Source organism: Galeopterus variegatus, unplaced genomic scaffold (genome assembly GCF_000696425.1).
Source record: "Galeopterus variegatus unplaced genomic scaffold, G_variegatus-3.0.2 Scaffold58, whole genome shotgun sequence".
In the NCBI taxonomy this organism is placed as follows: Eukaryota; Metazoa; Chordata; class Mammalia; order Dermoptera; family Cynocephalidae; genus Galeopterus; species Galeopterus variegatus.
In genome coordinates this window covers 984,345-1,000,173 of record NW_007726169.1, presented here as the reverse complement: position 1 = coordinate 1,000,173, position 15,829 = coordinate 984,345, and the positions used below count along the sequence as shown (strand labels likewise).

General features: G+C 42.1%; 1 protein-coding gene across 3 annotated transcripts in view; it reads right to left on the bottom strand.

The window, feature by feature from the left end:
* The window catches only part of CCDC113 (coiled-coil domain containing 113), a 37,818-nt gene extending 24,529 nt beyond the window's left edge, over nt 1-13,289 (bottom strand). For all 3 annotated transcript variants that reach the window (XM_008574979.1, XM_008574986.1, XM_008574995.1), the window contains exons 1-3: nt 13,090-13,289; nt 11,256-11,379; nt 10,127-10,288 (exon numbers count right to left, since the gene is read on the bottom strand). In XM_008574979.1, coding sequence (XP_008573201.1) covers nt 10,127-10,288; nt 11,256-11,379; nt 13,090-13,190 — 387 coding nt within the window. In that variant the 5' untranslated portion in view covers nt 13,191-13,289. The remainder of the gene's footprint in view (nt 1-10,126; nt 10,289-11,255; nt 11,380-13,089) is intronic.
* Between the last annotated feature and the right edge of the window lie 2,540 nt (nt 13,290-15,829).

The following is a 15,829-nucleotide window of genomic DNA, read 5'->3' as shown; positions in this document are numbered from 1 at the left end:
TTTTAAGTACCAGACCCTATAGAACAAGAAACACATGAAATGACTGAAAATGAATTCTGAGCAACAAACTTAATGAAACTCAATGAGATATGACAAGACTCAGTTAGAAAACATAATGAAAGGAGTTCCGGTCAAGATGGTGGAATAGGTGGTCCCCAGCATCACTCTCTCCCACAAATCAACCAAATTTACAATTATAAAAATGTAAAATCAGCCAAGCTGGGGCCACTGGAGCTCAGGGGAAGAAGAGGAGAGACCTATGGAGTTCATGAAGGTGGGAGAAACTATGATGAGAGAAAGAAAAAGCTGCTCTGAGCATTTCAGGCCGCAGCTGCTTTAAGGCTGGAGCTGCTGAGCACATGGAGCAGGAGCCAGCAGAAGCCTCAGCTGTGCCCTTCAGATGGAGTTACTTGGAGGCAGCAGTAGAGAACAGGGCCTTGGCTGCCCCCAGGACAGCAAGACCATTAACAGGTTTCCCATGAACCCACACAGGAGCAAGGAGCCAGAACAACTGAAAAAAGGGAGCCATTCAGAGGCTGGTGAGTCATTGCAAGGGAACAGCACAGGGCCCATCCCATGGAAAGTGTTTGGAGCACGGGCGGTGGGCAAGATGGGAACACCAGGAGAACACTGGGACACAGCAAGGACAGCCAACCTGCCCCCCAATCAGTGCAGGACCACTCAGAGGAGAATGGTCAGGAATGCAGAATTGCATAGGGGTACAGTTTGATGAAAAACTCAGGCCCAGATGAGAGATTTTACAGAACACAGATCCACTGGGTCTCTGGAGAGCCAGAAGTACCTATAAGGTCAACCATTAAACCCTGAGCTGCACAAAAAGTCTTCCCTAGGGAAACAGCAGCAAAGCAGCAATTTAAACAACCACACAGCTCAAGTACTGGTTCCCACAGGAAGTTCCCTTGTGTTAGAAGTAAAGGACAAAAAATTAATTCCAGCCCAGGCACATCAGCAGCACCTTGGGGCCTGCCTCAGAACTGGAGGCTTGGATCCAAGGACTGGACCCCACTCCCACTTCCAGGCAAACTGCACCAGTGCCTTTGGGCAAGCCCAGGGACCTGAGGCATGGAGAATGGGACTGGACTCCCCTCCCACAACCAGGCACACCAAGCCAGCACCTTGGGTCCTGCCCAGTGACCCGAAGCATGGATCTGGGGACTGGACCCTTCTCCCACAACCAGTCACACCACGCCAGCATCTTGGGGCCTGCCCAGGTACCTGAGGCAAGGAGAAGGGGAATGGACCTCTCTCCCACAACCAGGCACACGATGCCAGTACTTCAGGGCCTGCCCGGGAACCTGAGGCATGGAGAAGGGGACCAGATGTCTCTCCCATAACCAGGCACACCGTGCCAGCACCTCAGGGCCTGTGTGGGGACCCGAGGCATGGAGAAGGGGACCAGACCTCTCTCCCACAACCAGGCACACCACACCAGTGCCTCAGGCCTTGCCCGGTGACCTGAGGCATGAAGAAGGGGTCTGGATCTCTTTCCCACAACCAGGCATACCACACCAGCGCCTCTGGGCCCACCTGGGAACCCAAGGCATGAAGAAGGGGACCAGATCCCCCTCCCACAACCAGTCACTCCAAGCTAGTACCTTGGGTCCCACCCAGTGACCTGAGGCATGGAGCCAGGAACTGGACCCTCTTCCCACAACAAGGCACACTAAGCCAGTGCCTCAGGTCCCGCCCAGTACCCTGAGGTATGGAGTCGGGGACCAGACCCTCCTCCCACACCAGGCACAAAACGCCAGCACCTTGGGGCCCACCTGGGTACCCGAGGTATAGAGAAGGGGACTGGACCCTCCTCCCACAACCAAGGCACATGGCGTCAGTGCCTTGGGGCCCACCCAGAGACCTGGGGCATGGAGAAGGGGACCAGACCGCCCTCCCTCAACCAGGCACACCACGCTAGCACCTTGGGGCCCAACCAAGGACCTGGGCATGGTGAAGGGGATCAGACCTCTCTCCCACAACCAGGCACACCAAGCCAGCTCCTTGGGTCTCACCTGGTGACACAAGGCATGGAGAAAGGGACCATCCACCCTTCCCACACCAGGCACATGGTGCTAGCACCTTGGGGTCTGCCCAGGGACCAGAGGCATGGAGAAGGGGACCAAACACACCCCACAACCAGGCATACCACTAGTGCCAAGGAGCATGCCAAAAACAGCACCTCCACGTGGGTGGCCCACCACAGCCACCACAATAACCATGGCTGCTGCAAAAGTGGCTAAACACCACAGCCACCATGCAGATAGTCCACCAACCACTGGAGTGCATTCACACAAGAAGAGTCACCAGCAGAGACAAAGAAAAGAAGAGGATGTCTCTTTCCACAAAACCCATTTCAGAGTGACAGAAGAAGCATCTGCTCTGTGATAATATTGGGGGACCTGATCACATCTCTCAGTGTGATCATCTAGGCAACAAATTAAGAGTAGCCATTATTCTTTCAAAAGGAGAGAAGAAATCTAGGGCAATTAGAGGGGGGAGGAGGGGGGGAGAGATTGGACAAGGGGCATAAAGAATAATTATGATTTGTAACAATATATATGCTAGTAATATTGATTTAATCAACATATCTCAATGTTCAACCCCCAAAATATGTATAATTGATTTTGATTCAATAAAAATAAATACATAAATAAATAAAAAGAAAACATAATGAAAAAAAATCCAGGATATGAAGGAGGAAATAAAAAGAATGTAGCAGAACTCATGGAACTGAAGGATTCATTCAACAAAATAAAAAACATAACCAAGAGCTTAAGCAACAGGCTACAGCAAGCAGAAGAAAGTTTCTGATCTTAAAGACAGTCTTTTTGAAATAACCCAGGAGGATGAAAAGAAAAAAGAATACAAAAAGATGAAGAAAATCTAACAAAGCTGGCGTACAATCTTAAACACACAAACATTCGAATCATGGGTCTTCCAGATGGGGAGGAAAAAGGAAAGGCATTGAAAACCTATTCAACAAAAGAATAGTGGAAAATTTCCCAGGTATAGGGAGAGACACGGACCTTCAGATTCAGGAGGCTCAAAGATCCCCAAACAGATTCAATCCAAAAAGATCCTCTCTGAGACACATTATAGTAAAAATGGCAAAGCTCAAAGACAGAGAATACTAAAAGAAGGAAGAGGAAAGTGTCAAGTCACCTATAATGGAGCACCTATCAGACTAACAGCAGACTTTTCAACAGAAACTCTACAGGCCAGAAGAAAACTGGATGATATATTTGAAATACTAAAAGAAAAACCCTGCCAGCCTAGAATACTATACACAGCAAGGCTATCCTTCAGAAATGAGGGAGAAATAGTGCATTTTCCCAGACAAACCAGGTGGGAGGAGTTCTTCACCACACAACCAGCTGTGCAAGAAATTCTAAAGGAAGTCCTGCATCTGGAATCCAGAAAATGATCATCATTATCACAAATACACAAGAAAGAACAAAACCCACTTGTAAAACAAAAATGCAAACAAGAAAGCAAACGGAACTAAATCCTATGACCTCAAAAACCAACACACACTGAAGATGAGTAAATAAAGGGGAAGAAAGGGACAAAAGATATTTAAAGCATCTAAAGAAAAAGCAATAAAATGCCAGGAGTAAGACAATACCATCAATAACAACACTAAATGTAAATAGATTAAGCCTCCCATTCAAAAGACAGACTGAATAATTGGATTAAAAAGCTACACCCAACTATATGCTGTCTTCAAGAGACTTACCTCACCTGTAAAGACACACACAGACTAAAAGGGATGGAAACAGATATACCATGCAAACGGAAACTAAAAATGAGCAGGAGTAGTTATTCTTATATTGGATAAAACAGACTTCAAACCAAAATCATAAAAAGAGACAAAAAGGCCACCACATAATGATAAAGGGATCTATCCCGCAAGAAGACATAATGATCATAAATATAATATGCACCCAACATCAGAGCACCCAGATATATAAAGCAAACACTATTAGGCCTAAATAAAGAGATAGACCCCAATATGATCATAGTAGGGGACCTGAACACCCCTCTTCAACACTAGACAGACTATCTGGGCAACAAATCAACTGAGAAACACAGGATTTAAACTACACTTTAGACCAACTGGACCTGGTAGATATCTATGGAACATTTCATCCAACAGGTACAGAATATACATTCTTCTCATCAGCACATGGAACATTCTCCAGGATAGACCACATGTTAGTTCACAAATCAAGTTCTCAACAAATTTTTAAAAATTGAAATCATTTCAAGTATCTTTTCAAGCCACAATGGATTAAAACTAGCAATCAATAACAAGGTGAAACTCTAGAAATTATACAAATACATGGAAACTAAACAACATACTCTGGAAAAACCTATCGGCCCAAGAAGAAATTAAACAGGATATCAAGAAATGTTTTGAAACTAATGAAAATAAAGACACATCATACACAAACCTGTGGGATACTGCAAAAGCAGTACTAAGAGGGAAATTTATTGCAAAAAACACTTACATCAAAAGAATAGAAAGATTTCAAATAAACAACCTAATGCTACAACTCAAAGAACTAGAAAAACAAGAACAATCCAATCCCCAAATTAGTAGACAGAAATAAATAATTAACATTGGAGCAGAACTAAATGAAAGAGAAATCCAAAAAATGATACAAAAGATCAATGAAATAAAAAGTTGTGTTTTTTTTTGAGAATATAAATAAAATAGAAAGCCATTAGCTAGGCTAACTAAAAAAAGAAGAGAGAAGACCCAAATAACAAAAATCAGAAATTAAAAAGGAGACATTACAACAAATACCACAGAGATACAAAGAATCATTAAAAACTATTATAAACAACTACATACCAACAAATTTGAAAACCTGGGGGAAATGGATAAATTTTTGGACACATACAAACTATCAAGACTGAACCAAGAAGAAATAGAAAATTTGAACAGACCAATAATAAGCAATAAGATTGAAGTAGTAATCAGCAGTCTCCCAGCAAAGAAAAGCCCAGGACTGGATGGCTTTACTGCTGAATTCTACCAAACCTTTAAAGAGGAATTAATACCAATTCTCTTCAAACTATTCCAAAAAATTGAAACAGAGGCCATTCTCCCAAACTCATTCTATGAGTCAGTATCACCCTGACAGTAAAACCAGACAAAGATACAACAAAAAAAGAGAAAACTATAGGCCAATATATCTGATGAACATAGATGCAAGAACCCTCAACAGAATATTAGCAATCAGAGTACAGCAATACATAAAAAAAATTATACACCATGATCAAGTGGGATTCATCCCAGGGATGCAAGGATGGTTTACATATGCAAGTCAATAACTGTGATACACCACATCAACAAAATCAAGGACAAAAACCATATGATTATCTCAATAGATACAGAAAAAGCATTTGACAAAATTCAATATCCCTTCATGATAAAGACTCTCAGCGCATTAGGTATAGAATGTATCTCAACAAAATAAAAGCCATATAAGACAAACCCACTGCCAATATCACCCTAAGAACAGAAACAAAACAAGGATACCCACTCTAACCACTCATAGTCAACATAGTATTGGAAATACTAGCCAGAGCAATCAGGCAAGAGAAAGAAATAAAAGGGATCCAGATTGGAAAAGACAAAGTCAAACTGTCCCTGTTTGCAGATGACATGATTCTATATGTAGAAAAACCTAAAGATTCTACCAAAAATCTCTTAGCACTGATAAATGATTTCAGTAAAGTCATAGGATACAAAATCAACATGCAAAAGTCAGTAGCATTTTAATACTCCAATAATGAACTAGCAGAAAAAGAAATCAAGAAAGCAAGGCCACTTACAATAGTCCTCACAAAAATAAAATACCTAGGAATTAATATAACAAAGGAGGTGAAAGATCTCTACAATGAAAACCACAAATCACTACTGAAAGAAATTAAAGAGGACACAAAAAGATGGAAAGACATTCCATGCTCTTGAATTGGAAGAATTAACTTTGTGAAAAGGTCCATACTACCCAAAGCAATCTACAGATTCAGTGCAATCCCCATCATTCTTCACAGAAATAGAAAAAACAATCCTAACATTTATATGGTACAACAAAAGACCCTGAATAGCAAAAGCAATCCTGAGCAAAATAAATAAATAAATAAATAAATAAAGCCAGAGGCATTACACTACCTGACTTCAAATGATACTACAAAGCTATGGTAACCAAAACAGCATGGTACTGGAATAAAAACAGACACTTGGACCAATAGAACAGAATAGAGAACCCAGAAATCAACCCACATACTTACAGCCAATTGATATTTGACAAGAGCAACAGGAGCATACATTGGGGAAAGGACCACCCCTTCAATAAGTGGTGCTGGGAAAACTTGACATCCATATGCAGAAGAATGAATGTAGACCTATACCTCTTGCCAAATACCAAAATCAACTAAATTGGATTAAAGACTTATATATAAGACCTGAAACTATAAAACTACTAAAAGAAAACACAGAGGAAATACTTTAGGAAGTAGAACTGGGCAAAGACTTTATTCATATGACCCCCCAAAACACAGGCAACAAATGAAAAAATAAGCAAATGGGATTATATCAAACTAAAAAGCTTCTCTACAGCAAAAGAAATGGTTAAACCTACAGAATAGCAGAAAATATTCACACACTATGCACCTGACAAGGGACTAATAACCAGAATATACAAATAACTCAAATAACTTAACAGTAAAAAAACAAGTAACCCAATTAAAAAGTGAGAAAATGGGCTGAATAGGCATTTCTCAAAGGAAGATATACAAATGGCCAACAGACACATGAAACAATGCTCAACATCACTAAGCCTCAGGGAAATGCAAATCAAAACCACATTGAGATATTGCCTCATGCCAGTTAGACTGTCCATAATCAAAAAGACAGAAAATAACAAATGCTGGTGAGGATGTGGAGGAAGGGAAACCCTCCTACACTGATGGTGGGACTGTAAATTAGTGCAGCCATAATGGAAAACAGTATGGAGTTTCCTCATACAACTACAGATAGAACTGCCATTTGATCCAGCAATCCTGCTGCTGGGTATATACTCAAAGGAATAGAAATCATCATATTGAAGGAATACCTGCACTCCCATGTTTATCACAGCTCTATTTACAATAGCTAAGAGTTGGAACCAACCTAAATGTCCATCAACAGATGACTGGATAAGGAAAATGTGGTATATATACACAATGGAATACCATTCACAGCAACATGGATGAACGTAGAGAAAATTACATTAAGTGAAATGAGCCAGGTACAGAAAGAGAAATACCACATGTCCTGACTCATAAGTGGGAGAGGGAGGGAGGGAGGAAGGAAGGAAAGAAGGAAGGAAGGACAATCACAATAATTCCTTGAACTTTCAAAAGGAGAGAACAGAAATGAGGCCACCAGAGGTGGGAAGGTGGGAGGGGGATGGGGGGTTAAGGAGAAATTGGTAAAGGGCCACAAAAAAATGTTTACATTGTGTAATGATTAAATAAATAAATAAACAAATAAACAAAATTCTGAACTAAGGGAACAAATAAAAGGCCAAAAGGTATTTGAACATCAATTTATATTTTTATTTTTTATAGGAATAAAAGTAAAATGTAAATGAATGTCAAAATAAATAAATAAATTAATTAATTAAATAAAAAGCCTTCCTCAAAAAAAAGTATCTATAGAAAGGGAACAAACAAACAAAAGAAGGTCTCAGATATCTCTATAAATATGTATTCACATATTTGAAATATCGTTTATCCATTGAAATTATATAAAAAATATCTGGTAGGATAAACCCCAGACATCAAACACAGTTACATCTAGTGAGATGGATTACTGGAGAGATGAAGCACTCTTATTATATACTTCTGTAAGTTGAAAAATGATGTTATAAATGAATGTATGTATTGACACAGAAAGATATTGTTAAGTGAAAAATATAGTTTGTAAAATAATATGCTACCTTTTATTTAAGAAATTTGCGTATGCATAGAACATTATCTAATCTCTAGAAGGAGATGAATCCAAGGTTCAACGGTAATTATCTCCAGGTGGTAATATTGTCAATGTTTTCAAATGTTCTTTAAGTAAATGTTCTTTTAGTTTTTACAGCTGTCTTAGTCCATTTTCTGTTGCTATAATTCAATGCCACAGACTGGGTAGTATAAAGAATAAAGTTTTATTTAGCTCATGGCTCTAGAGGCTGGGAAGTCTAGGGGCATGGTGCCAGCATCTGGTGAGGGCCTTCTTGCTGCATCATAACAGGGCAGAGGGTGTCACATGATGAGACAGAGCAAGCGGGCTAGCTCATGTCTCCCTTCCTATCCTTATAAAGCCACTAATCCCATCATGGGGGCCACACTCTGATGACTTTACCTAATCCTAATTACCTCCCAAAGGCCCAACTTCTAATCAACATATGAGTTTGGGGATTAGGTTTCCAACACATGAAATTTGGGGGGCACATTCAAACCACAGCAACAGTAAAAATACTTAACTGTATTTTTCAGTGTTCTACAACAAATACAGATTGCCTTCAAATAAGAACACACTGAGATACACATACTATTAAGGCATAAAATGAGAAGTCAACTGTAACCACACAGCAAATCATCCTAGTTCAGGCTTTTCCCCTAGGCACCAATAAGCAAGAGCATATTCACTGGCCAGACTCAGGCTCCAGCCCCTCCCCACCCCCTCCACCTTCGCATGCTAGAATATTAATCCACCTTAAATGCTGCTTTCCTACTCAATTATTCTCAGTGGGGTCCAGCTTTCTAAGACATCAAAGGTAAACTCCTCTGCCTGGCTTTCAAGGTCTCATTGCCCTACTCAACCTGATTTCCTAATACAGCCCCCAAAGCACCCTCTGCTCTAATCATCATACCGGCCTCCTCAGTGTCATGAACTTACCATGATAACTCCCACCTCCACTTTCTTGCTCACGTCATTCACCTTGCCTAGGGTTCTCTCCTTTTCCTATTCTTTAAACAAATGCCATCATTCTTTAAGGCCCGGCCAAGTCCCATGTTATGTCCCACCTCCTCGACAAAGTCTTCTTTGGCCACTCTAGCTCACACTGATCTCTCTCTGCCTTGACATTTACATCCTACAGTCTAGCAGGTCAGGACAATGCTACCACAACCTAAGTTCTTTCCACTTGCTGGAATTCAACAATGCATATTTGGAAAGAGAGATAAGTAGTAGGAGGGAAGGAGGAGGCAGTAGAGAGGGAGGGAGGGATTGGTTTGTGTAGTACAGATGGTTCCATCAATGGGTGACATGAGTCCACTGATACGTCCCTCTGGAGGCAATAAGTATGATTCTGTCTCTGCCCACATTTCAAAATAGAAAAAATACAAACAGAAAAATTTAGAAATAGAAGTATCTATTTTTCATACAACATAGCTCTAAAATGTAAGCAAAGAACTTCATTCTGTAGGCAACCAAATTGACAGTGATGTTCTTCTCTGGAGAAATTGACTTTGTTGGACTCACTGAGAGATGTTATGAGAGAAGCTCAAGCAGGACATGGACCGTGGTCATGCATGCTGGATACAATGGGCAACTTAGGGATTTTTCACCTAATTCATTGGCTTAAACCTCAAACCCCTTAAGGAATTATTGTAAAATTTTTAAGGTATTTGGAGGTTTTTTTTTTTTATTAAAGAATCCATATCTTAGAGACATATAGAGAAATATTTACAAATAAATGAAATGTCTAGGATTCACTTCATAATAACCCAGTGGGGTGAGGGGAAAGTTGGTTGGGACATGAAGGAAACAAGAATGGCCATATGTTGACGACTGTCACATATGGGTGTTGAGTACAAGGGGTTTGTTGTGCTAACCTCTCTATATTTGTGTATTTTTGAAATTTCCCATTTAAAAAATTTTAAAATTTGTTGTCTCCTCAAGCAGGTAGTTAAGTTCCTTAAAGGCAGGCCCTCGATTATCTAATCCTGCTCACGTTTCTTCCAAAGCAGCAACAAATTAACATGAACACACTATAGGTACTTCTTGATGAGGCAGAAGTGGGGGAGCCCGGGTAGGCTGACCTACACTAAGAGAAAGGAATACCTCATGATGCTGCAGGTCCCGTTCGGCATTTGCCCTCATGTGCCTTATTTCTTCCTTCATGTCTTCCAGCTCTTTTTGTACAAGCTCAAGTTTTTGGTCAACAGTGAGGACTGACACACGGTCCATACCAGTGCGGGTTTTAGATCTACGCCTGCCTCGGAACTGTAACCCAAGAAAAACAATGTCATTGTCAAAGAGGAATTGGTAATAAAGCAGCCCAAGGTGAGGACTGACACACGGTCCATACCAGTGCGGGTTTTAGATCTACGCCTGCCTCGGAACTGCAACCCAAGAAAAACAATGTCATTGTCAAAGAGGAATTGGTAATAAAGCAGCCCAAGTAGGCTTTCAAAGTGATCCCTCAGACCTGCTAGAAATTACCCTGAACGACAGCTGGGGAGAATAAACTCATGGTGGAGGATGCTGGATGTTAGGCCTGAGGTGATATTTATTTCACAAGTCATCCTAAGACCCTGAACTAAATACTTTCAAAGGTGTATGGCTGACAATGAACTGAAAATAAATAAGGGGAAAATGTCTGAAGGGTGGAAAGACTGTAAACCCGCTATAGACCAGGATTCAAGTCAAAGTCAGGGTAATACCAGAGCTTGGTGCTTCCCGAACTAACACAGAAGAGAAATTGCATCTGGTGGCACATGTTCAGCAAAGCAGACAACTAAACAAAAATTTTGGATTTTCTATGCATGTAAGGTAAAGGTCACAAGTGGGTGGTCCAGGGAATGTGTGGGCCTGAAGATGGGTTTATTTGGCCCTCAAAGGATGGACCTACTCAGACAGGCCCTTTGAGACAAGGACCCACCCAGGCCCACTTCACTCCATTGTGTGGCTGGCCAGGCCTTGTAAACAGTTGAGTCCCCTGACTTCAGGGAATTCCTTCAAATAAACTAAGATATTTTGGGAGATTCAATACACTATTAATTGAACCTGATGCCCGTCACACTCACTTGAAAGAGAAACCCTGGAGAGGAAGGAAGAATCAAAAGTAAAACAGGGAGAAAGTCACATGGCCACTTGGCCAAAGAGGGCACTCCAAAGGCAAATACACAAATGCCACTTGTATTTAAGGGGACAAACAGAATAAAATAATTTTCAGATCTCCATTGTGTACCTGTGCAAATTCTGCCGGTATTTTAATTTCTGATAATTGTGGAGCTTGGTGATCCCTGGACTCCAGTTTACTGTAATATTTTTCAAACATCTCTGTCTCAGTTTTGAGAGCAGAGTTTCCATAGCTGCAAGACAGAGGGTACATGAGTAAGTTCTATTAATAGGAGTTTAAACCCCAAATAACTAGTATTTAACACTTATCAGCCATGTATGACCTTCTGCAAGATACTTAGCCTCTTGGTAACTTAGTTTCCTTACCTGTAAATTGGAAATAACAGCACCTACCTTTTAAGGTTGCAATAAGGAATGCAACCTTAAGAACAGCACCTGGCACATAGGAAGTGTCATTTAAGTATCTGATATTTTTATTAAAATGTTTATTGAGCCACAAAATTCAGAGCACTGGTATACTGAAAATTGTTGTCACAGGTTTGATCTTCAAATGTCATCTAACCCATTTGTAAAATTCCTTCTGAGTTACTACATTCTTGAAGTTACACACACCTACAATCTTTAGATGTTTCCTTTGGTTTATGTTTCTCAGTTATTTTATTTCCAGCACCCAATAGATAAAAAGTATCCACTGAAGTTTACTATAAACTGTAGAAAACCTTGAATTAATTGTTTTTAAGAACTAGAAATGACAAATCTAGTTTATCCTGTACATGCCAAGATTATTACCTTTTTAACTTAACTTCTCAGATGTGATTGTATATAATATACATGTATGTACATATATATACGAGAGAGGGAACGGCTTTGATGTTTTCATATATTACTGAGCTAATTCCTGTTTGGCTGAGTTTTAAGATTAATGGAAAAGGCTGAATGGAAAGCACAACATACCAAAGTGTCCTTTTTCAGCATACATAATGTTCCAGGTGCAGTCTGAGGAGTCTGAATCCCAGCACTACCACTGACTAGCTGTGTGAACTTAGGGAAGTAACTTAACCTCTGTTTCTTTGTTTCTTTACCCACCTCCTCGGGTTGCTGTGTCATTAGTACTTCAAAAAGTTCGTGGAAAAATGGGATTAAAAGAGAATACAAATCTTTCGATGAACTTTTTGAAGACCCCTTGTATAAGGTCATACATACAGTGTATATGCAAAATGCATGATGCATAATAAGCACTTAAAGAAATGGAAGCTATTGTAATAATACCTCAGTTCTGACCTAAACTATTTATAGATGTACAGAAGTAACATCAGTTCAGCTGCCAGAGTCAGGACATTCTGTGCAAGACCAATACACTGTACAATTAATCTTAACTACATCATGGAATCTTGACATCCAATTTACTTGCTATAGTAGATATAAAACAGACAGCTAAAAATATAGAATATTGGGCCAGTCATTTTTTGCTGTCCATCTCCATGCTTATACCTTGGTTCAGGCACATGTGACCTTATACAAAAATCATCCCAATAGCTTCCTTTCTATCCTTCTGCCATATTAATTTCACTATGGAATCTCAGCATTGGAAAGGGGCTTAGAGGTCACCTAGTCCAACCAGCCGCTGCAGAATAGGGGAGGGGATACGCACACAACCTGAAACCAGACAGACCCACCAGGCTTCCCACCTCCAGCTTCACCAATTACCCTCCGGGCTTCCCACCGCCCGCCCCACCGTCCTCGCTCTCCACCCAGTTCTGGCTCCATCAACGGCCTACTGGCTCAGCGGCTCAAGGGTAAAGAGGCAAAGACAAGTTCCTGCCCCGCCTGGAACTGGGGAAACTGAGACGGGTCGTCTCCATGCCGGACCTAAGGTCCAAGGCCGCTCGAGGCGGAGGGTCCACGGTGAGGAGGGGTGGCCGCGGGGGCCGGCCGGCCGGTACCTAAACTCCTCCACCAGCCCGCACAGCTGGATGACAGGCAGCTCGCTCTCCTCCCCGGTCTGCGACTCGCTGAGGACGCTGTCGGAGTCATCATCGGTCATTTCTCTGCCGCAGCGGTCCCTGCAAAGCCGAGTGTGCCCAGGCAGACAGTTAGCTTCCACGCGTTACTCAGTGCGACCCAGCGGCGCGTTGCCGGGACGACCGGATGCGGGTGCGGAAGGGGCGTGGCTTCCGGCGGCCCCGCCCAGCGCTCCCCCGCCCAGCGCTTCCCCGGCCTATCTCCGCGCCGACACCTGAGCGCGGTCACTTTCACGTCTCTAACAGTGATTCTTTTGTTGGTAATAATAGTAGCAGTTACTGTGTCCTCTGCACTGTGTTAGCGTAGTTTATGAAAATACTGCAAAAATCTTGTAATAGTATCAATTATTTTCTTTATTCTCCAAACGAAGAACTCCAAACGAAGAAACTGAGGCCCAGAAAGCTAATATGATTTGTCTGAGTGTCTTCCTTCCCTTACTTTGCTGTGAGGCCCCTGCTCTGTTCACCACGTGGTGCCTGATACATGATAACTGCAGTTTCTCTCAGATATCAACATCCTACATTCCTGGAAGGAAAAAAAAAACAAAACAAAACCCATAGCTGATTATTGAGGAACGCCCCAACCCCTACTGACCTTAACATTATAAAATGGATGTAAATTCAAGAGACATCCCTAAATAGTACTGAATATCTAGTATATCCTTAGTATCCTGGGGGAGTGTATGGTAAAGACCATTCTGGCCCTCAAGGAGCTTCCAGTTAAATGAAGGAAACAGCCCCTAAACAAGCTGTTGCAACCTGGATTGAGGATAGTGCAACATCTTGCCTCATACTGTGCTTGACCATCATCATTTCATCAAGTCCTCAAAACAGTCTTATGAAATTAGTATTATTCTTTTCATCTTACAGATTAGGAAACTGAGGAATAGAGTAGTTTAGATGGTTTTCCTGGCCATGCAGGAATGGAACCAAGCTCTAGTGGAACCCAAAGTCTGTGCTGTTAACTTCTACACTGATGTGCAACATGGCCAGAATCCCCAGAGCTTTCTGCCTGCTCCCCATTGAGTGGGAGAGGACAGAGGGCAGGATGGGCAAACTTCCCTCAGGGTGGTAGCCACTGGATGTGATTAGGAAGCAAGCTGTGATAAACTGCCTGGGGTTGGGGTCAGCCACCTCCACTGCAAGGACCATGCATTAGAATCAACAGGCAGTCACTAGGCTCCAAAGGAGGGCATTTGTTTTGCTGCTTAGGGTGCACAAGTTTGGGGCCAGAGTAGAATTACTGGAGATGACAGCAGAGAGGCTGACTCCTGCCACCACCTTTTCCCTCTGCTGGTAAGCCTCATCAGGCTCTGGGGGCAAAACAGACCACAGTCAGAAATACCTAGTATGTCCATATACCAAGGGACAGTAATGGATGCCAGCCCCAAGTGGGTCCAGAGCAAGAAAGGGCTCTGCAGCATGTCCAGGCTATGATGCAAACAGCCCTGCCAATTGGGCCAGGTGATACAGCAGACGCTATGTGTTGGAGGTTTCAATGGTAGGAAAAGATGTAGCATGTAACTTAAAGCAAGACCAGTGGGAGAATCACAACAAAGGACTCAGCGTTCTGAAACAAGACCATGTAATCCACAGCAGAGAATTATATGCCTTTTGAGAAACCACTCCTGCCCATTACCACATACTGATAGAGATAGAGTGCTTAACCATGGGGCACCAAGTGACCATACACCCAATCCTCCCTACCTGCTGGGTTCCATTGGACCCACCAAGTCAGAAGGTCAAACAAGCCTAGCTTTAGTCCACTTCAAAATGGAAATGGTACATCCAGGATCAAGCACCAGCAGAACCAGAGAGCATGAGTAAGCTGCATGAACAGATAGCCAAGACCAACATGTTATCCAACACACCCGTACCTCCCCCCAACTCATACTTATGACCGTATTTGGGGGTTGGGTGGGGGAGAGGGTCATGACCACCTGAAAGAGGGGGGAAAAGCTTGAACTTGGTTTACAGATGGGCTGGCTTAGAATATGGGTACAAGCCAAAGATGGATGGTGGCTGTCTTACAGCCACATCATGGGAAGCCCTGAAAGATAATGGGGAAGGAAAATCTACCCAATGGGCAGAGTTGTGAGTGAGTGGTGCACCTGGTCACTTATTTTGCATGGTGGGAGAAGTGGCCCCAGGAGACTCATGAAATGGGCAGCTTTTGTGGACTTCCCACCAGACTGACTGAAGAGCTTTGTTAGAACTGTGTTTCAGGCTAAGCTGCTTGCTCCCCAATCCTCTCTCCTTCTTTTCCCAATTTTCAGTCTGAACACTGTCCTTGTCTACTCCAGCTTCCTCTCCTTTGCCCATCACAGACATTTTCCCCAATAAATTAATCTCTTCATGTATAATTTCATCTTGGCTTAGAGGACCCAAACCAACACAAAGAATAAATTTCAATCTTAAAGGTATTACTCAAACTTAGTAACATATTACATGTGTGAACTAAAATTTGCACTTACCAAAGAAAAATATTACACCTTGTTGTTCGCACTCTGTTTCACTGCTGTACGTTTTTTAAAATCATGGTTAAAAACACACACACACACACACACACACAACATAAAATTTACCATCTTAACCACTTCCAAGTGTGTAGCTCAGTACTATGTTCACCTTGTTGTGCAACCAATCTGCAGAACTTTTTCAT